The sequence below is a fragment of the Thamnophis elegans genome, chromosome 1, assembly GCF_009769535.1.
Source record: "Thamnophis elegans isolate rThaEle1 chromosome 1, rThaEle1.pri, whole genome shotgun sequence".
NCBI classification, from domain to species: domain Eukaryota; kingdom Metazoa; phylum Chordata; class Lepidosauria; order Squamata; family Colubridae; genus Thamnophis; species Thamnophis elegans.
In genome coordinates this window covers 178428496-178451121 of record NC_045541.1, presented here as the reverse complement: position 1 = coordinate 178451121, position 22626 = coordinate 178428496, and the positions used below count along the sequence as shown (strand labels likewise).

The 22626-nt window shown below is 46.2% G+C and overlaps 1 protein-coding gene across 1 annotated transcript in view; it reads left to right on the top strand.

Moving 5' to 3' along the window:
• The window catches only part of LOC116516457 (lysine-specific demethylase 4B-like), a 175515-nt gene that overhangs the window by 40059 nt on the left and 112830 nt on the right, over positions 1–22626 (top strand). Inside the window, exon 3 of the mRNA XM_032228978.1 lies at positions 12918–13021. Coding sequence (XP_032084869.1) covers positions 12918–13021 — 104 coding nt within the window. The remainder of the gene's footprint in view (positions 1–12917; positions 13022–22626) is intronic.

Here is a 22626-nt window from a genome sequence, read left to right as displayed (position 1 = left end):
CGATTGCCCATAAGAAGAGGTAGGCGTATGTTGTGTTTAAAAATAGGGTTTGGAAGTCTTGTGTTAAACTGAATCTGTGGGATGTTATTTCTTTTGCTGTCCACCTCCCTTTGTTTTTGGAAGTGAATACTGTATTGTGATAATTTGGTCAAGATTTGTGGTTTTGCTACTAGTTGATCCATCTGGAAGTGGATGAGTATGTTGTATTTTGAAAAAAAATATGAGCCCTTTCATACAAGAGAATATTTGCAGTTCAGGATTGAACGGTGAGGTCCTTAGTGTTCCCTGAGCTTGGTTGTTTTCTTCCAGACATTTCATAACCCAACTAGATAATATCATCAGTGCCAGATGGGAGTAGGGTTTAGTATACATTTAACTCAAACAGTAAACAACAGCCTAAGCTAGGAACCACCACCATGCACATAGGGAAAGCCACTAGTATAGTGTTGGAGAACTTTTTCGGCACAAAGAGCCGAAACGGGAGTGCACATGCATGTGCCAGAAACTGGAAGAGCAGCCACCCGGTGCACATGCGCATGCCAGGTAGATGACCTTCTGGTTTCCAGTGCACCAGCTGGTCTTCACATGCGCATGTGCCAGAACCCAGAAGACCAGGTGGCTGGTGCGCATTCATGCGCTGGAAACCGGAAGATCATTTTCCCAGCACGCGCATGTACATCGGGTAGCTTGCCTTCCAGTTTCTGGTACTCCCGCTTGCGTTAAGACCAGCTGACTGGTGTGCCGGAACCCAGCAGAGCAATGGGCGACAGCTTGTGTGCCCGGAGAGATGGCTCTGTGTGCCACTTTCGGCACATGTGCCATAGGTTCACCGTCACGGCGCTAGTATGTAAAAAGAGACAAAACCCCAGTGCCTTCCACTGCTTAATTGTCTTCACTATCAGGAAATTTCTCCTTAATTCCAGGTTGCTTCTCTCTTTGGTTAGTTTCCACCCATTGCTTCTTGTCCCGCCCTTGGGGGCTTTGGAGAATAGCTTGACTCCCTCTTCTCTCTGACAACCCCTCAAATATTGGAAGGCTGCTATCGTGCCACTCCCCTATTCCTCCTTTTCATTAAAAACAAGAGTGGCATTTACTGCCACTTGGCTTTCTATAGTTTTATACCTGGAAATTGCTGACTAAGCCATCCCACATTAATCTGGATCGCCTGCTATATATCTCACCTCCATCAGGGATGAACGTAAGCTTTTCCCCTTGGTAATGAGTTAGCTAGCAAAACCAGGATTGCACTATATCAAAATTAGTTAATGTTACAGATGTTACATGGGATATTAAAAAAAACAAAAACCAGAAGATTGAAAATGTGCTCTTCTTATTTCAGAAGATGTAGCTTAGCTCCTAATTCTGCTAAAATCCCATTTTGATTTTAAGGACAATTGAGAATGTCATAATTTCCTTAAGGATTAGTGTAATATTTTTCGGAAGCCAGTCTTATCCTAGCCTCTCAGCGCTGCTTGTGACAACAGCAACAAATTGCTACAGTAATTTGATTCCATAGGTTTAACACATATATACGTGTCTGTAGCCACTGGTCTTTACAGAGCGAGAGAGCCAGAGAGTTTAAACTAAATTGTATGAGAACGGATCCTGCTTTCTCCAAATCTATCAATGCTCCAAATAAGATTGTGAGATGGGAGAAGGAAGATGCCTGCGTTATGTGCTTGCGTTGCTCACAGTTGTAAGGGTGAATTCACATTAAAGCCTGTTTACCGCAGTGGCTTCCCTATTATTAATTATTATTCCCCATAGCAAGGAGAAGCAGAGCGGGTCAAATGGATCCTTTTATCCAAACGAAAGATTATATTTAACTTCGTTTCTGTTTGGAAATTGCTTCTGGATTATGTGCTTGCAATGAAAAAAAGAAAGAAAAGAAAAGAAAATTTTGTTTTTGCTAATGAGATAGGCTTGTTGTTACAGAAATGTACTGTTGTGTAAAAGCAAAAAGTTGAGGTTGTTGTTACCTTCTACTGTGCTAAATAGATTTGGAAAGCGATGCCTTTTTCTTTCCTTTTCCCTCTTTACACAATATTTTTCTTTCTCCCTCTCCCTCCTCCTAGTTTTCTATTCCTTTTTGGAATTTCCCTTTGCGTTTTAAATGTTGATCAACTAATGTGAACGTGAAACCGAAGAGAGAGGAGAAGGGAGAATGGTTGTGTTGTGCACTTGGTGTGGCCCACAGTTCGTAAGGATGAATTAACCTTAAAGTCTGTTTACCACAGTGGCTTTCCTCTATTTCAATCTTAACAATAAATTCCCCAGCTGCATTTGGAAGTTTTAGGAGATATGGTGCGACACTGTCTTGGAGAAGAAACTGAACCTAACATTAACCCCACACTTTCCCCCTGCTGCAAAGTTGCTCAGAACGCAGCATAAGCTTGCGAGTAATGCGCAAAATGAATAGCTGAGCTCTAAATGGGCGCACTGGGAGGGTGGCGGAACCCGTGGAGGGAACCGTTAATGGGCTGCCACGTTATTGGTGCTAATCACTTAAAATGCGCTCCTTTATTAGGAGCTTTAATGAGAGCCACTTAAACTGTGCATTAAAAAGAGGAACTGCAGAGAAGGACGGTGAACTGGGTGGCAGGCACTCGTAAGTCTAATTGAAATGCTTTTAGTACAGGGAGGAAAAAGTTGCCAGAAGCCAGTAATTCTTTGCACTTAAAAAAAAAAAAAACCCTCTATCACGTAGCATCGATTAATGTTTTGTTGTTCGAGGCTTGGAATTATATTTTATTTTTGTAAGCTTTCTCCCCATTTCCCCCCCCCCCCCCATGTCCATGCCTTCTCTTCCTCACCCTACTTTTATCAGAATAACAGCTGGAAGGGACCTTGGAGGTCTTCTAGTCCAACCTCCTGCTCAGGCAGGAAACCCTAAACCACTATAGACAAACGGTTGTCCAGTCTCTTCTTGAAAACTTCCAGCAGAGGTGGGTTCCTGCCAGTTCGCACCTGTTCGGTAGAACCGATTCGTCAAATCTACCGAACCGGTTAGAAGAGGTTCCACCAGTGGACCCAGAAAGCAGGCCACACCTACAGAAGAGGTTCCAAAAAGTTTTGAAACCCACCACTCACACACACACACACATACACAGACAGACAGACAGACAGACAGACAGACTCACAGAGAGAGAGAAAGAGAAAGAAAGGAAGGAAGAAAGAAAGAAAGAAAAAAAGAAAGAAAAAGTGAAAGAAAAAAAGGAAAAAGGGACAGAGAGACAAAAGGAAGGAAGGAGAGAGAGAAAGAAAGAAAGAAAGAAAGAAAGAAAGAAAGAAAGAAAGAAAGAAAACACATCGCCGGCAAGCCACTCCCACCAGGTCACATGGCTGGCAAGCCACTCCCACAAAGGAGGCCACACCCACAGAGTAGGTTCGAAACATTTTTGAAACCCACCACTGACTTCCAGTGTTGGAACATTTCCAACTTCTAGAGGCAAGTAGTTCCACTGCTTAATTGTTCTCGCTGTTAGGAAGTGTCTCCTTAATTCCAGGTTGCTTCTCTCCTTGATAAGTTTCCATCGGGTGCTTCTCGTCCTGCCTTCCGGTACGTCAGAGAATAGCCTGACTCCCTCTTCTTTGTGGCAGCCCCTCAAATATTGGACGACTGTTATCATGTCACCCCTAGTCCTTCTTTTCTTTAAATTCCTCAAACAGAAATCTCCAGTTTTTCTGGACTCCAGGCAGCTCTCAACTTATGACCAAAAGTGAGACGAGTATTGCTAAGTAGAGTGGTTATTAAATGAATCATGCCTGATTTTTACAACCTTTTTGTTACGACTATAAAGAAAATCACTGTAGTTGTTAAGTGAATCATGCAATCATTAAATGAACCCAGCTTTCCCCCATTGTCAGAAGCCATCTGGATACATTGCAGATGATAATCACATGATCCCAGGATGCTGCAATCATCCCCCCCCCAAAAACCCTGCCAGTTGCCAAGCACCTGAATTTTAATCACATGAACGCAGGATGCTGTGATGGCCGTAAACGCGAGGACTGGCCATAGGTCAGTACTTTTTTCAGTGCTGTTGTAGCTTCAAATGGTCATTAAGTGAATTATTCTAAGTTGAGGACTGCCTATATTCCTATGAGGACTGTGGTTCACTTAAAAATAGACCAGTGCGTAGGGAATGGCTGCATGAAGAACACCTGTTTCCTCAAAAGCTTTAAAAAGAAAAAGAAAAAAGAAGTAAGAATCTTAAGATCAGAGAAGCGATCCCACAACACAGGCTATTTAAAAAGAAACATTTAGAATGGAATAGAGCTGGAAGGGACTTTGGGGTTCTTCTAGTCTAGCCTCCTGCTCAAGCAGGAGACCCTACACCATTTCAGATAAATGAGTGTCCAGTCTCTTTTTGAAAGCCTCCAGTGATGAAGCACCCATAATTTCTGGAGGCCAGCTGTTCCACTGGTCAATTGTCCAAAAGTACACATCTGGACTGGGTGAAGCCAGGCTTAATAGCGGTGACTGGGAGAGGGATCTTGGAGTCTTAGTGGACAACCAGCTAAATAGGAGCCAGCAGTGTGCAGCGGCAGCCAAAAAAGCTAATGCAATCCTGAATTGCATTAACAGGGGCATACAATCAAGATCAAGTGAGGTACTAACACCACTCTATAAAGCCTTAGTAAGGCCACACCTAGAATACTGCATCCAGTTTTGATTGCCATTTGTCAGAAATGGTGTAGGGTCTCCTACTTGGGCAGGGATTGGACTAAATGACCTACAAGGTCCCTTCCAGCTCTGTAAATCTCTTAATCCTCAATGTTAGGAAATTTCTCCTTAATTCCAGCTTGCCCCTCTCCTTGATTAATTTCCAACCATTGTTTCTTATCCTGCCATCTGGTGCTTTGGAAAATAATTTGACCCCCCTCTTCTTTGCGGCAGCCCCTCAAATGCTGGACTACTGTTATCATGTCCCTCCCTAATTCTTCTTTTCTCTAGACTAGCCAAACCTAAAACCTGCAGCCATCCATTATATCTTTTCGTCTCCTGGGCCTTGATCATCTTAGTTGCTCTTCTCTGAACTTTTTCCAAAGTCTCAACATCCTTTTTTGTAATGTGGTGACCAAAACGGGATGCAGTTATTCCAGCTGTGGCCTTACTAGGGTTTCATAAAGCGCCTCTAATACTTCACATGATCTTGATTCTATACCTCTGTTTATACAACCCAGGATCGTATTTGCTTTTTTGGCGGCGGCTGCACATTGGTGGCTCATATTCAAGCGATCATCCACTAAAACTCCAAGGTCCCTCTCACAGTTACTGTTTTTGAGCCAGGTCTCCCCTGTCCTTTGATTTTTCCTGCCTAAATGCAAAACTTCGCTTTTTTCCACATTCAAAATCCATTTTGTTGGAAAGGGCTCATCTGTAGGCTTTCCCCCCCTCCACCTCCAAATAAAATTGAGCCTTCCTTCTCCTTTTTTAATAACCTGTCTACGCTGCTCTGTACTAGCTTGAACACCTGGTCCAAAAGTCAGTATGTATCTCCAGCAGCCACTTGAATTCCAAATGGGTTAATTCTGCCTTGGCGTTAGCTTTACTTTGACATAGGATCTAATGAGACCCTGCTTTCTTTCTTTATAATATTTTTGAGTGGGAAGGAAAATCCTATTAAAGAAAACATTCCCCAGCGGGTCCCTTACAGCAGTGGTCCCCAACCTTTTTATCGCCGCGGACCAGTCAGCCTTTGATAATTTTACCGTGGCCCGCTGGGCGCGCGCAGGGGTGGAGGGGCGTTGTTCGCGACGACACATTGATTGTTTATATATCACGTGCGTACCAGCGTGGGGCTCTCTTCCCTGGAGCCTTTGCGCACGGCCCAGGAGCTTTTGCGCACGGCCCAGGAGCCTTTGCGCTGCAGCGATCATGTCCCCCAGCTGCTGCAGCGATCATGGCCCCCGGCCGCTGCGCGGCCCGGTGCCAGGTACTCCACGGCCCGGCACCGGTCCGCGGACCGGGGGTTGGGGACCACTGCCTTACAGGACCCTCTGCCTATAATTCTCTCACCTCTAGCAGTCCTGGTCAATGCTGCATAATCATTTAAAGTATAGAGATTAAAAAGGGGGGGGGGAAGTAAGAATGCAGATATGCCAAGAACACATGTTCCACAGCAACTGGAAGAACTTAGAGTGCTATTATGGAATTCCTTTTATTTATTTACTTTTAAAAAGAAATGACAGAAAAGTAGACCCAGGCTGCACATTAAACCCTCAAATTGTAGGGTCCGTGGGGAATAGATCAAAGTTTTCCTGATTGATAAGATCAAAAGCATTCATAAAATTCATATAACGGGCAGGGTTCTTTTTTTCCCTTCCTTTGCACAAGGAGAATCTGTAAGGTGATGCCTGTCTTCTTCCTGATGTTCTGCCACATGTTTTCCCATTTCTTCAGTTTCCACGACCGTCCACTTCGACAGGGGAGAATCTGGGTGGTTGAACAAGTGTTGAAAAAAACATCAGAAGGAGAAGCAAGCTCCGTTGGGCTGTTAGGCTTTTCGGAAGCCACTGTTTGCACAGCCCGCTACAGAGCATCGCCCACAAGGAGGGGGAAAAACTGAAAAGAAAGATAAAATAATCTTTTAAAGATTTGGAACATGCCGTTCCTCTTTGGAAAAGTGAAGCCAGCAAAGCATCTGATTAGAAGCGGCAGAAAAGGGGCCAGATTGTATGCCGAATGCAACGGGTCTGTAGCACATGGAGTGATAAGATTGACATACCAGATTAAAAATCAAGGATCCAGTAACACCTTTTCCGACTTAAGAGGTTTGATTGAAAGGCAATTGGGAGGACCGAGCTCCGTAGTGGGGAGTGCAGACCGTGCCTTCAAAAAAGCTTCTTCTTCTCTTTCTGATGTTTTTAACTTACGTGAGTCCCCTCCCGCCCAAGATGCTCTTTTTCTAATAACGTTTGTCACCATGGATTAACACAGCTCTCCTACGACAGCAGTTCAAACAGAATTGGGTTGTGTCATCATACCCCATGAAAAATACAAGAACGTTCCTGCTGGATCAGAATGATGGACCATCTTTGTTATCTTCTGATCTAGCAGAGTTTGATGTTGAGACCCTAGAACCGTGATGGCGAAGAGGTGGCATGCGGAGCTTTCACTGCGGGCACGGCAGCCGTCGTCCCCAGCCTAGCATGTGTGCACGCCTCCCACCGGCCAGCTGGTCTTTGGGCCACAGGGGCGCATGCGGGAGGGGCGCTCGCATTGTATTTTGGAGGCTCACACAGTGCCCACACACCCTGTTTTGGCTTCCAGGTTGGTGCAGGAGGTATTCCAGGACCAAAACGGGGCATGGGGGAAGCGCCCCCCCTCCCACCGGTAGCCCTGTTTTTGGCTTCCAGGTTTGCCCCATTTTGGGCCTGGAAGTCCTCCTGCACCAATTTGGAAACCAAAAATGGGCAAAGGAGGGGCGGTGTGCATGGGGGGGGGGGTGTTGGGTCATGCGTTTGCAGGGGGATTGGCACATTGCATTATGTGTGTGCGCACCCCCGTTTTCAGCACACGATGACAAAAAGGTTAGTTTGAGTTTGAGTTTTATTTCATTTGTATGCCGCCCTTTTCCCTGAAGGGACTCAGGGCGGCTCACAACTCAAGGGAAGGGGGATACAGACAGTTAACAACAAAACAATACATAGTTAAAACGCAACAATCATACCATTCGAGATAGGGGCAACGATTCTTTAGCCCCAGGCCTGTCGGAACAGCCAGGTTAGCCCTCGCTGCCCTAGAAAGAGTGCGAAGAAAAGCCCCCATGACCTTGAAGGACCTGGAGGGTAAAAGATGCAATGAAAAAGTTATAGGAACTGGGTATGTCTAGTGACTCTGCTCCAGGGGTCGACAAACTTAAACACTCAAAGAGCCATTTGGACCCGTTTCTCACAGAAAAGAAAACACCGGGAGCCACAAAGGTCCTAACCAGAAGCCCCCTGTTCAATGCTAGAGCTGACCAGAAGTTCAGTACCCCCTACCATAGTTTCCCCTCCTAGCGCAGCGTCCTTTTTCCTCTACCTGTCATAACCGAAAGCCTTATCAATTGCGGAGACAACTGGAAAACCCTCCCCTTGCCATAGAGTCTTCTTCTGGCACACTGTGCTCCCCCCACCACTGGAAGCTCCTCTCAAAATTGTGGCGCTGACCGGTGACGGAGCCGTAGCAGAGGGAGGAAAGAGCCACATGCGGCTCTAGAGCCACAGTTTGTTGAACCCTGCTCTAGTCTAGTGAAGAGAAGGACACTGGTTGCAGTCTTCCCATACAGGTAGTCATTGACTTACAACACTTCATTTAGTGACCGTTCAAAGTTACAACAACACTGGAAAAAAAGCGACTTATGACCATTTTTCACCCTTAGGACTGTTGCAGCATCACCATGGTGACGTGAATCAGTCAGATGCTTGAAAACTAACTCACATCTATGAAAGTTGGCGTGTCGCTGAGTCATCTCCCCGTGGAGATTCGTACCCTCACCACCCTCCAGACCTTCCGCACAGCCCTTAAAATCTGGCTATCCCGTCAGGCCTGGGGTTAAAGACTGTAACCCGAATAGTATGAATGTTGCGCTTTTAATGATGTACTGTCTCATGTGTTAAATGTTTGTTTTCCCTCCCTTTCGAGTTGTAAGCCGCCCTGAGCCCCCCCAGGGAAAAGGGCGGCATATAAATAAATTACTCATAACTCATACTCATGTGATCCCCTTTTGTGACCTTCTGACAAGCAAAGTCAACAAGGAATTCCAAGATTCCCTTAACAACCGTGTCGCTAATAGAACAGCGGCAGTGATTCACTTAACAAATGTGGCAAGAAAAGTCATCAAATAGGGCAAAACTCACTTAACAAATTTTCACTGAGCAGCATGAAATTTGGCCCCAATTGTGGTCATATGTTGGACCCTTTATTTGAGGAACTGTCACAGAGAAGAGGAGCTCAAGCTATTCTCCAAAGCCCCTGAGGGCAGGAAAAGAAGCAATGGGTGAAAACTAATCAAGAGAGAGAAGCCACCTGGAGCAAAGGAGAAATTCCCTGACAGTGAGAACTGAAAATCAGTGGAAGGACTTGTCTCCAGAAGCTGGAGGTTTTCAAGAAAAGTTCGGGCAACTTTTTGTCTGGGGTGGTATAAAGGTTCCTGCCTTGGGCAGAGGGTTGGACTAGAAGACCTCTGATGTTCCTTCCAGCCCTGTGATTCTATGAAAATGGTCATAGAGAGGATCCAGTAATCCTCGCAAAAGGCTCGTGGCCTCTACAGAGTCTCTTGCTGAAGAATCCAAGTGGGAGAATCTTCTAGCACAGTGATGGCGAACCTTTTCGGCATCGAGTGCCCAAACCGGAACACGCATTCATGTGTGAACGCCAGAGTGCAGGAAACCCGAAGACCTGCTGGCAGTGCGTGCATGCCTGTTTCCTGAAAACTTTTGGCTGTCTTTCGGGCCCTTTTCAGACAGTTTTCTGGGCTGTTTTTCAGGCTATTTTTGGCTGGTTTGGGGGTCAAAAACGGCCGGTTTTGGATGTTTTTCGGGCCATTTTCCGGTGCTTCAGCACCCGCGAAGACCAGCTGGCCACGGTGTGCATACACACAAAAAGGGCTCTGTGTGCCATCCGTAGCATGCATGCCATAGGTTTGCCATCGCAGTTCTAGCATTTGCGATCCATTTGTGGGTTTGTTGAGGCGGTTGTTTCAGGAAGGAGAGAATGGTAGGGATGATAAAACCTTTGATTTCCCCCCCCCCCTTATTGGTTGAGTCAAGGGCGAGGGCCAAAGGGAAGTCCTCCCTTTAATAATAGCCAGTTTCCCAACTCTAGGATTGCGCGATTCAAAGCGAATTTGTTGTGTCCTGCACAATAGATTTTTTTTTTAAAAAAAAAAAAATCCTTTTCTGCGTTCAGCATGAAGAGCTAAGGCTGGGTTTTGGCTGCTTGCCTGCCTTATCATCAGCGTGAAAAGCATTTCATTTCCATAGACTTCAACAAACGGAGAAGGCTAGCGAACAAATAATACCAGGGCTGCTGCAGTGAAACTCCCTTGTTCGGCTTCTTGTAATTCATTTGCATGGCACACGGCTGCCGTAATCATCAAAATGTTGGCAAAAGGTGTTTGCTTGATTGAGCAAGAACACACACACACACACACATATATATATATATTTCCAAGAAGGGTCCAGGTTTCAACCCGTACCTTGCGTGACGAACAGAGTGCCTTTTAACACATTTTAAAAACATATGCTTGCACTGCCTTTTATTAAGGACTTTTATTTCATTATAGGGGCTTATTAAAATATTTCTACGTTGCACTTGCGTTTCGGTCCACGGGCTGCCCTAAGGCGTATAAAGCTAAAATCAGAAAGCCAGGCAAACGTCCCCCACCCCTTTTTATCTGCGGTGTGGCACAAAGCTTCACTGCGGTGGAGCTAAATTTATAATAGGTTCAATTTAGAGGTACATGTGTAACTTAAAAGAGCTGCCAAGTGTGGCAAACGGCATTTCTGTGTTGCGAAAATTGCACACAGGGAGTCCTTGACGTACGACCACAATGGAGCCCAACATTTCTGTTGATAAGCAAAACAATACTTCAGTGAGTTTTTGCTCCATTTGCCCCACCGTTGCTAAGTGAACCACTGCAGTATCTCCCAAAAGTCCTTTTTTTTTTTCCAAGAGGCAACTGGACTTTCTGGTTTGTCTTTGAAGACGTTTCGCTTCCCATCCAAGAAGCTTCTTCAGCTCTGACGGAATGATGGGAAACGGAAGGATTCCTACTCCTTGAAGACATTTGCGTCCTTTGAGAGAGTCATTCAGAGTTCTTTAAAAAGCACAACCATGAGCTGGATGGCTGAGACTCTCCATAGACAACCCCTGCAGTTAAGACAACCCGGTTGTTAAGTGAATCTGACTTCCCCGTTGACTTTGCTTGTCAGAAGGTCGCAAAAGGAGATCACTTCACCCCGAAGGGACAGTGCGAGCTTCCTAAATAAACTACCAGTACTGTTTTCCAAAGAAAAAGAATTGTTTATGGTGCTGATGAACCAGATGCAGCTTTCCTTTTAATGGCATCGGTGGGCGTGGACAGGTTGTGTTCAGGGGAGAGAAATACACACTTTCTGCTTGTTACTTTATTAGTATGACACTAGCAATAGGCAAGAGCAGAGTTTTCAGCCCTTTTTATCAGTCCTGGATGCTGAAGGCTATAAGTGTAAAGCCCAGTCTTTCCGTGTGTGTGTGTGTGTGTGTGTGTGAGAGAGAGAGAGAGAGAGAGAGAGAGAGAGAGAGATGGAGAGATCTTTGTTTTCTCTTAATCTCCCTCTCCTCCCCCCTCTGTCCTCCCTCTCCTCCCCCCCTCTCTCCCCCTCTCTCTCCCTCTCCTCACCCTCCCTCTCTCTCTCCCTCTCCTCACCCTCCCCCTCTCTCCCTCTCTCTCTCTCCCTCTTTGATTCTCCATTTCTTTCTCTTTCTCCTCCCCTATCCATCTCTCCCCCCCCCTCCCTCTGTCTCTTTCATATGTATGCACACAGTTTATAAGATGTTTAATCTCTCTGCTTGGGTGTAAACATTAAGAAAATCTACATGGCTACAGGAAGCCAGTGTCAGTGTTCCAAACATCATGTAGAATTAAATCAGAGTCTAAGGCAGAGCTATCCTTAAAGTTCCAATTTAATAAGACAGACATGTTGGCACAAACTGTGGAATCCCAAATCTGAAAACTTCCTGGGATTCCACCCAGTTGAAAGTTCATGATCTTATCCCCACACCCATAAATCCATCACATGGTCCAATCTTCTTCGGCCACGCTGGCATCTCCACCCAGCTGGTTCCGATCAGGTGCAGAGGTGTGGAGCCAAAAGATGACCTTGAGCTTTTAGAAAGGAATGACAACAACAAATTCCACAATTCTACTTCTTTCTATTCCCCCCTCCCAATGACTACACTAATGAAACAGCATAATGAAATAATAGAGAGTGTGGCAGGCCAAAAATCCTAAAAGGAATAGAACTGCAGGTCTGACAGCCAGCTAGTGTCACCAGGGGATGTATTACTTGGAACCTTGATATTTTGTTTAAAAAAACGATTGTCGCCTCTTCTTTGATAACCTAATCTTCCTGGCAAAGAAGGTTAATGATTCTCCCAGTTTCCAACTCTTTCTACTTTGTGAGAAGTATCATGGGATGTTTCTATAGATGTAGCCAAGGGTGGACTCACCTGTTTCCAACCGGTTTTCCTATCCTTGCGATACCCCAAGCAGAGCTATATGGATCCATTGCACTCACTGGTGGACTCTGCCTGCTGACTTTATCCATCAGTAATGGTTTTCCCTTACCTTTGCTACTGGGAGCGCACGTGTGTGCTCACTTTGCTCATGGCACTTCTGCGCATGCGCATTGTCCATGATGACATCTGGGCGGGTGGGTGGAGCCTCCCGCCGCTACCGGTTCACTTGAATTGGGGCGAACCGGCAGAATACCACCTCTGCTTTGTATGTATGTATGTATGTATGTATATATGTATGTATGTATTATGTATGTGCATTTGCTTTTTGGCTTCTTTATTACATTTTTGAACCACCCATCTCCTTAAAGAGGGATTCTGGGCAGTCCTCAATAAAATGTTAAACTATAAAAACAGTACATATAAAAATTTAGAAATTAATAGTTAATTTGGCCTCTTAAGTCATCTTGCCTTCAGTTTAGAGAGAGTGAAATGCTTTGTCTGAAGCAGGCAAGGCCCTGACTGATATAGGAACCTCTTTGTGATCCACCTTTCACAGCTGGGGCAAATTTTAAAAGCATGTTCCTTGCATACCCGATAACCTTTGAGATTATTGGCAACTTCATTTTTGTTGGTCAAGGAGATTGCGGGTATTTCTTGAGACCTGGTGATCCTTAACTCTTGTTTCCCCCCCCCCCTCCTTTTGTAGGATTTTTTCCTGGGAGTTCTCAAGGATGCGATGCCTTCCTGCGACACAAGATGACCCTCATTTCACCGTCCATCTTGAAAAAATACAGCATCCCTTTTGACCGGGTAGGTACACAGGCTGTTTGCAGGAACCCTTCTGCCCAGCTTTCAAACGTCGCTCTCTCCAAGGGAGGAGCAGGAAAGAAAAAGACACGGAAGCTTCTGGGACATGGGGGTTAGGCTGCACTAGAAACAGGGACCACTACAGTAGTCCTCGACTTACGCCCACAATAGGAATATTTGATGTTAAGTGGTTTGGTTGTTAAGCGAGACATTGTGTGATTGCACGCAGCTTTACCACCTTTTCACCAGAGTCGTTAAGCAAATGACATGGTTGATAACCGAATCACGTGGTTTCCCCAATGACTGTTTGTTGGAAGCTGGCTGGAAGGTTGCAAATGGTGATCACCTTGCAAGTTGAAACCCACAAGTCTTCCAAGGTTGGACAACCATGGACTAAATCAGGGGTCCACAAACTACAGCCGATGGGACAGATATGTGCAATGAACGCTTGTGTTGCTGCAGAGAGTCTCCCTCTTTGGGGTCTTTTTCTGCGGGTCAGAGGGGGGCAGAAATTCTGACTTGGGGTCTGCTTCAGTGGGGGGTTTTGGGCGAAGGCTGAGGGGGAAGCACTGCTGGTGGCAAAGAGCCTTGTTCCAGTGGGACTGCATCATGGCCTGGAACTGGCTGACTATCTTAGCCCGCTGAGCCTCCAGACGCCGGAACCTGGCCTTTCACTCCCGCAGGTTTTCCCTCTGCTTGGAAAGCCTATGATCCTAGTCCTCAGTGAGGAGCTTCTGCTGAGCCTCCTTTTCAGTCAGATCCAATTTGAACTGAGCCATTTTGCCAACTCTTTCTCCTGGTGGCTGCTTAGCTCCAGCAACTGCTTCCCGTTGGGGCCCTAAGGAGCCCAGCTGGTGAGGGTCGGCTCAAGGTTGATGCAGTCTTCCATCCTTCTGAGATTGGCAAAACGAGGACCCAGATTGTTGGAGGCAAAAGGCTGACTTTGTAAACCACTGAAGAGAGGGCGGTAAAGCACTTGGAAGCAGTCCATAAGAATAAGTGCTGTTGCTATCCGTCTCCTCTCACCCTCATCTCACTGAGAACTAAGTTTCAAGCTTTGGCAACGAGACCTACATGCGGTGCTAAATATAACTGCATCTCCAGGTACACATTTCTACATCTTGACTTTGTTATTGTAAACCAAACCTTATGCTTGGGAGGGTGAAAAAAAACCCTCTATGTATGTAAAAGCACATCCTGCACCAAGAGCTTTCAGGCTCGTTCAACTACCTGAATAATGAACTTCCCATCCCAGTTTTGCAGATATGCAAATGGCGGCTTGGTTCAACCCCCAAGCCTCCAGCTGGGCGAGCAGATGGAGTGCGGGGAAACTCTGGTTTGGAGGGCTCAGCGCAGGCTGTTCGTACAGGTGGCTCGGGAAGAGATCCGGCATCTGAATTAAACCGTTGCGATTGCAAGCGGTGGGTTTTTTCCCCCCCTGCATAACTCAATCGGGTCACCCTGCTTTCTGATTTCACCTTACATCCATGGGTTAATTGTCAGTGTCGGAGGAACATATTTGCATGGCAGAATAAGGCGAAAAGGGCAGAGGAGGGAGACAAAGCACATGTGCTCAGCGCAGCACTTTTTATTGTTCAAACAAAGAGAATATTCATAGCTCCATTGAATGAGGGGTGCTGGATGCTCTTGAGTTGGATGGTTTCCTTGTAGATGTTTTCATTACCCAACTAGGTAATATCATCAATGCTAGGAGAGAGAGGGGTTTGTACAGAAGAGGAATGTGGGGTCCTAGGTGCTCTCCAGTGGTGGATTTCAAATTTTTTTAGAACCTCCTCTGTAGGTGTGGCCTGCTTTGTGGGAGTGGCTTGCTGGCCATGTGACCAGGTGGGAGTGGCTTGCCGGCCATGTGACTGGGTGGGCGTGGTCAACTTGTAAAATGTGGTGAAACTCACTTAACAACGCTGTTGCTTAGCAACCAAAATGTTGGCTCAGAAACTCTGGCATTTGAAGCACACAAGTCTTAAAGCTGTCAAGTTACAAGACCCTCACACCCCTAACCCTTTAGAAGAAAAACCTCCAGGGGTGTTCAAACTTGACAGCTTTAAGACTTGTGGACTTCAACTCCCAGAATTCCTCCTCCAGTCATGTTGGCTCAGGAACTCTGGCATTGAAGTGTGCAAGTCTTAAAGCTGTCAAGTTACAAGACCCTCGCACCCCTAACCCTTTAGAAAAAAACCCCAGGGGTGTTCAAACTTGACAGCTTTAAGACTTGTGGACTTCAACCCTCAAAATTCCTCCTCTGGCTCTTCATCTTGATGATGTGCGGACGGGTGGGGGGAGGGAGCTGGAACCGGTTCTAAATGGCACAGTAAATTTGTGGAACCTCTTCTAGAGAAGAGGTTAGAACTGGCAGGAACCCACCCCTGGTGCTCTCTCTGAGCTTGGTTGTTTTCTTGGAGGCATTTCATGACCCAACTAGGTAACAACATCAGTGCTAGAAGGCAGTGGGATTTAGTCTTTGTTTATATATTAATGGTTGCCCTGTCAATGTTGTGGCAAGCTTTTCTTGGTGGTTCCTTGAGTAGGCTGCTGTTTACTATTTACTATTGTTTGTCTGAGTTGGTAGTTCCTTGATTGGAGTGTTGTTTACTGATTGATTGTTGATCTACTATAGTGATAGTTAACCTTTTCAGCACCGAGTGCTGAAATTGGAGCACACACCGGAAGCCAGAAGAGAATTGGTATGCGTAGCGGCCAGCTGCTATCTTTCGGGTTCTGTCACACGCATGCGCACCGGCCACCTGGTCTTCGCGCCAACTATGAGTTCTAGTCTTGTGCTAAGCATGAAAGGCAGCTGGGTGACTTTGGGCCAATCACCAGGAGACAGTGAGTTCTAGTCCCACCTTAGACATGAAAGCTGGCTAGGTGACTTTGGACCAGTCCCCCTCCCTTAGCCAACTCATCTCACAGCGTTGTTGTGGCAAAATAGGAGGAAAGTCTATTATGTGTATTTGATACCTTGAATTATTTATAAAGAATAATAAAGCAGGATATATATAAATAAGTTACCCAATCCTAAAAAATACCAAATATTCCTTCTTTTTTTTGTAACATTCATTCCTTTTTGGGGAAAAGCACTCCAGAGGGAAGGCTCCATGCTGCTTCTCAATTGAAGGCAGCCCTTACCTCTGCGTAAGGCCCATCCTGCCCAGCCAGTGGGCCCTGTAGTCCAAAAGCATCTGGAGAGCAAATGGTATCCCAGCCAGGATCTGCCCGCCATGATGGGGGGGGGATAAGGAGGGATCTGATCACGGCGCCTTGACAGATGGATGTTATTTTTCTCATGGCGTCTAGAGCCATATAGTTTAATATATAAAAAAAAACCTTACATTGACCTGATAGCAAATCAACGGCTAATGCAGTGCTTTCAGCAGCTGTCTTATTTAAAAGTAGACTGGAAGATGAAGGACATCGAATGGCTGTTTAAAAAAGAAAAAAAGAAACAGCCAGAAATCATTCTGTCTCCATGCTAAAGCTGTCGAGGAGGAAAAACCCTTTTAGTCCCCGATGCTCTAAAGCATTTCCGAATGGCTTTCTCATATGCCTAATTCCCCCTTTGTCTCCCATGCCTCCCTTTCAGCCTGTCCTTCCACTCTCCTTAAAATACAGAAGAAAAAAAAGAAAGATGTTTTTTGTGTGTGTCCTCTAAGTCAATGGCATTAAGCAGTCTTGAAAGGAGGACCCTTCACAGCAGGGAAGAATATGAAAATAAGATTCCTTCGATTCGCCAGAGAAGGGGGCTCAATTTTCTCCGTTAGGGGCTTTCATGTAGGGATGCTTTTTTTTCTTCCTGACACCAGATTCGTTACAGGAAGTCAATTTTGGTCAGCTGCAACATGTGAAGAAAATCAGGCCAAAAAAAAGGCTCCCTTTTTTGACTCCGTCACAGAATTCACTTGAAAATGAAACGTGGAGAAGCAGGTTTAGAAGGTTGGTAAATCCTCAACCTTTTCAGTGGAGGAAAAGCAGACGTTAGTTTATTATTTACTTAGAACATTTATAGGGACTCAGTGGCTAAGACTGGGCTTGTCAATCAGAAAAGTCGGCAGTTCAGCCGTTCAAATCCCTAGTACTGCGTAATGAAGTGAGTTCCCATTATTTGTTCCAGCTTCTGCCAACCTAGCAGTTCGAAAGCATGTAAAAATGCAAGTAGAAAAAATAGAGACCATCTTTGGTGGGAAGGTAACAGCGTTCTGTGCATCTTCGGCATTTAGTCATGCCGGCCACATGACCATGGAGACGTCTTCGGACAGCGCTGGCTCTTTGGCTTTGAAACAGAGATGAACATGCCCCCCTAGAGTCATATTTGCCTGGGGAATCTGTTATGGCCCGGGAGGAGCCGTTGGAGCTGCCGCCAGACTCCGACAGCGAGGGGTCTTATGAGTTGGCCCTGGAGGAGGTGGAGGGCCCTGGACAGGGTGCCGACTCCGAGCAGGGTGAGGAGAGACTGGTTGGCCACTAGGTGGCGGCGGAGCCTTGGATCAGAGGGAGTGTTCAGGAAAACACTTGTGAGTTGTTTCGGGATGCACGCTGTCGAAGGTCTACTCGGCGGAAGGAAAAACTGCGTAATTGTAGGAGATGATTTTGCTTAGCTGATGCTGATTAAGATCCTCTCCTGATGATAAAAGAGACTGTTTGTGCCACGCCCTGTTTGCAGGAATCAACGTTCACAATTCAGAGAAACCAACTTGGAGAAGTGCGTTGCTGGGAGAGCTTGTTTGCATTGCCTAGGTTTGTAAGACTTGTTGCCAGAGTGCTTATCTCTTGGTTTATTTTGGGCTTGCAGCCAACGAGAGTCTGGGCTGATTAAAAGTATTCTTATTTACGTTTGCTTGTGGCTTTCGTTCGTTCCTGGACGGAGAAGGGTGGTCAGAACAGGAACCTATACCTTTAAGAACATTTATATGGCTGCCCAACTCAATCATGGTGACTTGGTTTAACAGAAACCAAATCCAGCTATAAACCTCCACAACCCTCGTGACAACACAGGTAGTCCTCGACAACCTCAATCGAGTCCAAAATTCCTGTTGCTAAGCGAGACAGTTGTTAAGTGAATTCTGCCCCATTTTACCCCCTTTCTTGTCACCATCGTTAAATGAATCGCTGCAATGTTAAGTGAGTCTGGCTTCTTCCCCATTGACTTTGCTTGCCGGAAGATCGCAAAAAGTGATCACATGACCTCCCGGGACATTGCAACTTCCTTAAATATGAGCCAGTTGTTCTGACCGAGGCTTCCCAAGAGCATGAAGCAAACTCCTTGTCCCAGCTAAAACCGCTTTTATTAATTGACTGTGAATTCTGCTCATTCACCTCTGACAAAGTCTTTCAGGGGAGGATTTACGGTCACAGACCTTATCTGGCTTGGAGAGCTGCCAGGCCGATCTCTGCAGAACTTGGCAAGGAGCCTCGGAGAGTCACGAACCAATTTAGCGAACTAATTGTATCCTGCAAACTCCACTCCCCTTTTGCTCCTCTTTTATTTCCTCTGGGAAGGGCCATTCACCGTCCACCTGTGGCCTTACTCCCAAGTCGACCCCTGTTCTTTAGCTCTTCCCTTCATCTAGCAACTCTGCACATGCACACATTGGGAACAGGCTCCAGCTATTCTTCTGCTTCACTGATATCTGATTCTGAAGGCAGCTGCTAACCAAGGTGGCGCAGTGGTTAAATGCAGCACTGCAGGCTACTGCTAGATCAGCAGGTCAGCGGTTCAAATCTCACCGGCTCAGGGTTGACTCAGCCTTCCATCCTTCCGAGGTGGGTAAAATGAGGACCCAGATTGTTGGGGGCAATATGCTGACTCTCTGTAAACCGCTTAGAGAGGCCTGAAAGGCCTATGAAGCGGTATATAAGTCTACTGCTATTGCTATTGCTAACTGTCAGATGGCTCTGGCCCCCTCTCTGCCTCCGACAGAGAGCCCTCATCAGAGCCTTCCCCAGACTCCAGGACTGGCCCATCTTCCTCCCCAACCTGTCCGAATCTGCTTCCATCTCCGCTGGCCATGGGTAGGCCACAACACCAGTTGCCACACATCCAAATTTGAATCACGTGATCGTGAGGAAGCTGAAACGGTTGTGTGAAAAACGGTCCTGAGTCATTTTTTTCAGTACCATTGTAACTTGGAACAGTCACTAAATGAACTGTTGTAAGTCAAGGACTACCCATAGTCAAACAACCACTTGAGGGCCTGTGTGTAACCCTGGGGTCCTCAGGCTCATTGGCAAAACCTTATCTTCAGGTCCTTTAAATTATCAAGGTGAGGTCAATCATCTCTGCAGGGTTGATGTTCCCTGCAGATGGAGAGAGAGCCACCACAGAGGAGGCCTAAAGACAGGGGACCCATAATCTTATTTCCAATCTTATCTCCATAGGGATGATGTTCTACAGAGGGAGCCGCCATAGAGAAGGCCCTTTTTCTTGGTGCTGCCTAGTGCAGCGATCACCAACTGTTGTTCTAGTGGGACTGCATCATGGCCTGGAACTGGCTGACCATCTCAGCCCGCTGAGCTTCCAGCCGGTACCTAGCCTTGAACTCCTGCAGGTCTTTCCTCTGCTTGGAAAGCCTAAAGTCCTCAGTGAGGTGCTTCTCCTGGGCCTCCTTCTTGGTCGGATCCAATTTGAACTGAGCCAGCTGTTTTGCCAAATCTTTCTCATGGGGGCTGCTTAGTTCCAGCAACTGCTTCCTGTTAAGGCCCTAAGGAGCCCAGGTAGGGATGCGAGGAGTGGCTGGGAGGGGAGAGGCGAGTAGAGGCAGGCAAGGCGCCCCTTGATATTGAGTTGGCCACGTCCACCCAGTCACATGACCACCTACCCACGCCCACCCAGCCGGTCATTAGACAGATCATATTAGTGGTCTGCGGAATTTTAAATTATGAATTTAGTGGTCCCTGAGGTTGGTGACCCCTGTCCTAGTGGAGCTCCTTAAGGCAGGGGACCCATAACATCTTATTTCCAATCTTATCTCCATAGGGATGATGTTCTACGGGAGGGAGCCACCACAGAGAAGGCCCTTCTTGGTGCTGCCAAGTAGACCGCCTTAAATCAGGGGGTCCATAACATCTCCTGCCTCCCCGCTCTGGTGGATCAGGTAGATGTAACTGTGAAGAGACGGTCCTTCAAATCACCTGACTCCAAGCCACGTAGGGCTTTAAAGGTGACACCCATCCCCTTGAGCTGGACCTGGAAGCAAATTGTTAGCCAGCCCCACAAGAGATGGGCCACGAGTGCAAATCTAAACGTGCACCGAACAATGCGGGCTGTCACCTTTTGTGAACCAATGGGAGATTCCCCTTAGCGGGGGTCTCGCATCGTTTATGAAAAATACACACTTCGACCTTAGGAAGCTAAATTGAAGCAGGAGCCAATTTTAGGGTCACCTTCCAGTCAGAGAAGAATAAGGCTGTCCCACTTTTTATCTTAGCTCACCAAATGCCATCCGGGAAATCCATTGGTAGAAATTCCTGGCGAGCTTCAAACAGGACAAATACCTGGGCATTTATAAATCTGTTGAAGAATGTTTACTTCTCCAAAGAACCCGGTTCATCAGTCCAGCTTTTTTAATAATTAAAAATGTGTATTTCTGTAACCGCCTATTGATTTCTCCATTTAGCCTATGAAGCCTTTGCAGAAGTCAGTAAGTTTGGGGCCTTTCCTTGTGAGGGGCAGCGGGTGTGGCCTTTAGTTATTGCTGGTCTCTCCATCAGCTGGAATGTTTTTCTCATTTCTTCACTGTTGTTGACAGTAGTGGCTTTAGAACGGATCCGATTTTGGACTCGAGATGAAGATAACCATTGGTGTTGATTGCCTGTCAGTGGTGTGACTCGGGTGTCCAACCTACCTTAAGACTTTTGGACTTTTAGAATTCCCCTGGGAATTGAAGTCCACAAGTCTTAAAATAGCCAAGATTGGACACCCCACTCTAATACATAGTATTGTGGCCCGCCAGTGGAGCTGGCATCAGATTTGGACAGTGAGGAGGTTGGGAAGAAGATGGGCCTGGAGTCTGGGGAAGGCTCTGATGAGGGCTCTGTGTCGGAGGCAGAGAAGGGGGCCAGGGCCTTCTGACAGTTATCAGCTGCCTTTGGAGTCAGACATCAGTGAGGCAGAAGAACAACTGGAGCCTGTTCCCAGTGGGCGCATGCATAGAGTTGCCAGAGGAAGGCAACAGTTAAAGAACAGGGGTCGACTTGGGAGTAAGGCCACAGGTGGACGATGAATGGCTCCTCCCAGAGGAAATAAAAGAGGAGCGAAAGGGGAGTGGAGTTTGCAGGAGACAATTAGTTTGCTTAATTGGTTCGTGACTCCTTGCCAAGTTCTGCAGCTATTGGCCTGGCAGCTCTCCAAGCCAGATAAGGTCTGTGACTGTAAATCCTCCCTTGAAAGACTTTGCTGGATGTGAATGAGCAGAATTCACAGTCAATTAATAAAAGGGTTTTTTGTCGGGACCAGGAGTTGGCTTCAGGCTCTTGGGAAGCCTCGGTCAGAATAGGGCCGTGGGGAGGCAACACTCCTCACTCCTCAACACTCCGTTTTGGGCCTAGTAAGCCTTCCTACAGCATCCTGGGACCAAAAACAGACCGCATACACGTCAGACACCCGAAAATCAGGCAGCCGGTGGAAGGCGTGCATGCACGCACGATGGAGCAGAGAAGACTGCATATCACCTGTGCCATAGGTTCTCCATCACAGCTCTACAAATTCATCGGCTGGCTTTAGTTTTTCATCATTGCAAAGATTCCTCTCTGATACTGTAATCTTCAGATCCGTTGGCCTTCTTTCCTCATAAAGTCTTGTGTTGTTATAAAATCATTCAGGTTGTCATCCAACAAATGGCATTGTCGGTATCCAAGCACACACAACACTTTCCTAGATCACACGTCTTTAATGTCATATACAATGTGTCTTATATATTTAACCATCAATGCCTAAGAGTTGTGTATGTATATGTAAGTAGTCCTTGACAAACGACCACAATTGAACCCAAAATTCCTGTTGCTAAGCAAGACAGTTGCTAAGTGAGTTTTGATCCAGTTTATAGCCTTTATTGCCACATTTGTTAAGTGACTTATTGCAGTTGGTAAGCTGGTAACACAGTTGTTAAGCGAATCCGGCTCTTGTCAGAAGGTCATAAAAGGGGATCACGCGAGCCCAGGACACTGCAACTGTCATAAATAGGTTGCCAAGTGCCAAGTATTCTAATTTTGATTAGGTGACTATGGGGATGCTACCAAAGGTCGTAACTGTGAAAAATGGTCATAACTTCCTGTTTCCAATGCCATTATAATTTTGAACTAAGCAAATAGTTGTAAGCTGAGGACTCCCTTGCTTGTAGATAAATTGAGCAAGCATTAGCTCAAAGGTATTCCCACTTTTGCAAGGGAATTTTGAAAATCCTTCCTTCCTTCCTTCCTTCCTTCCTTCCTTCCTTCCTTCCTTCCTTCCTTCCTTCCTTCCTATGTTATGCTAACTTTGCATGTCTTCCACTTCAGTCTACAGAACTTAATGAGAAATTTGTTTATTCTCAAAAATGTCTCCAAAGCTAAATATTTTAAACCTTGCTTGCCTAGTATCATAATAAATAAGAATC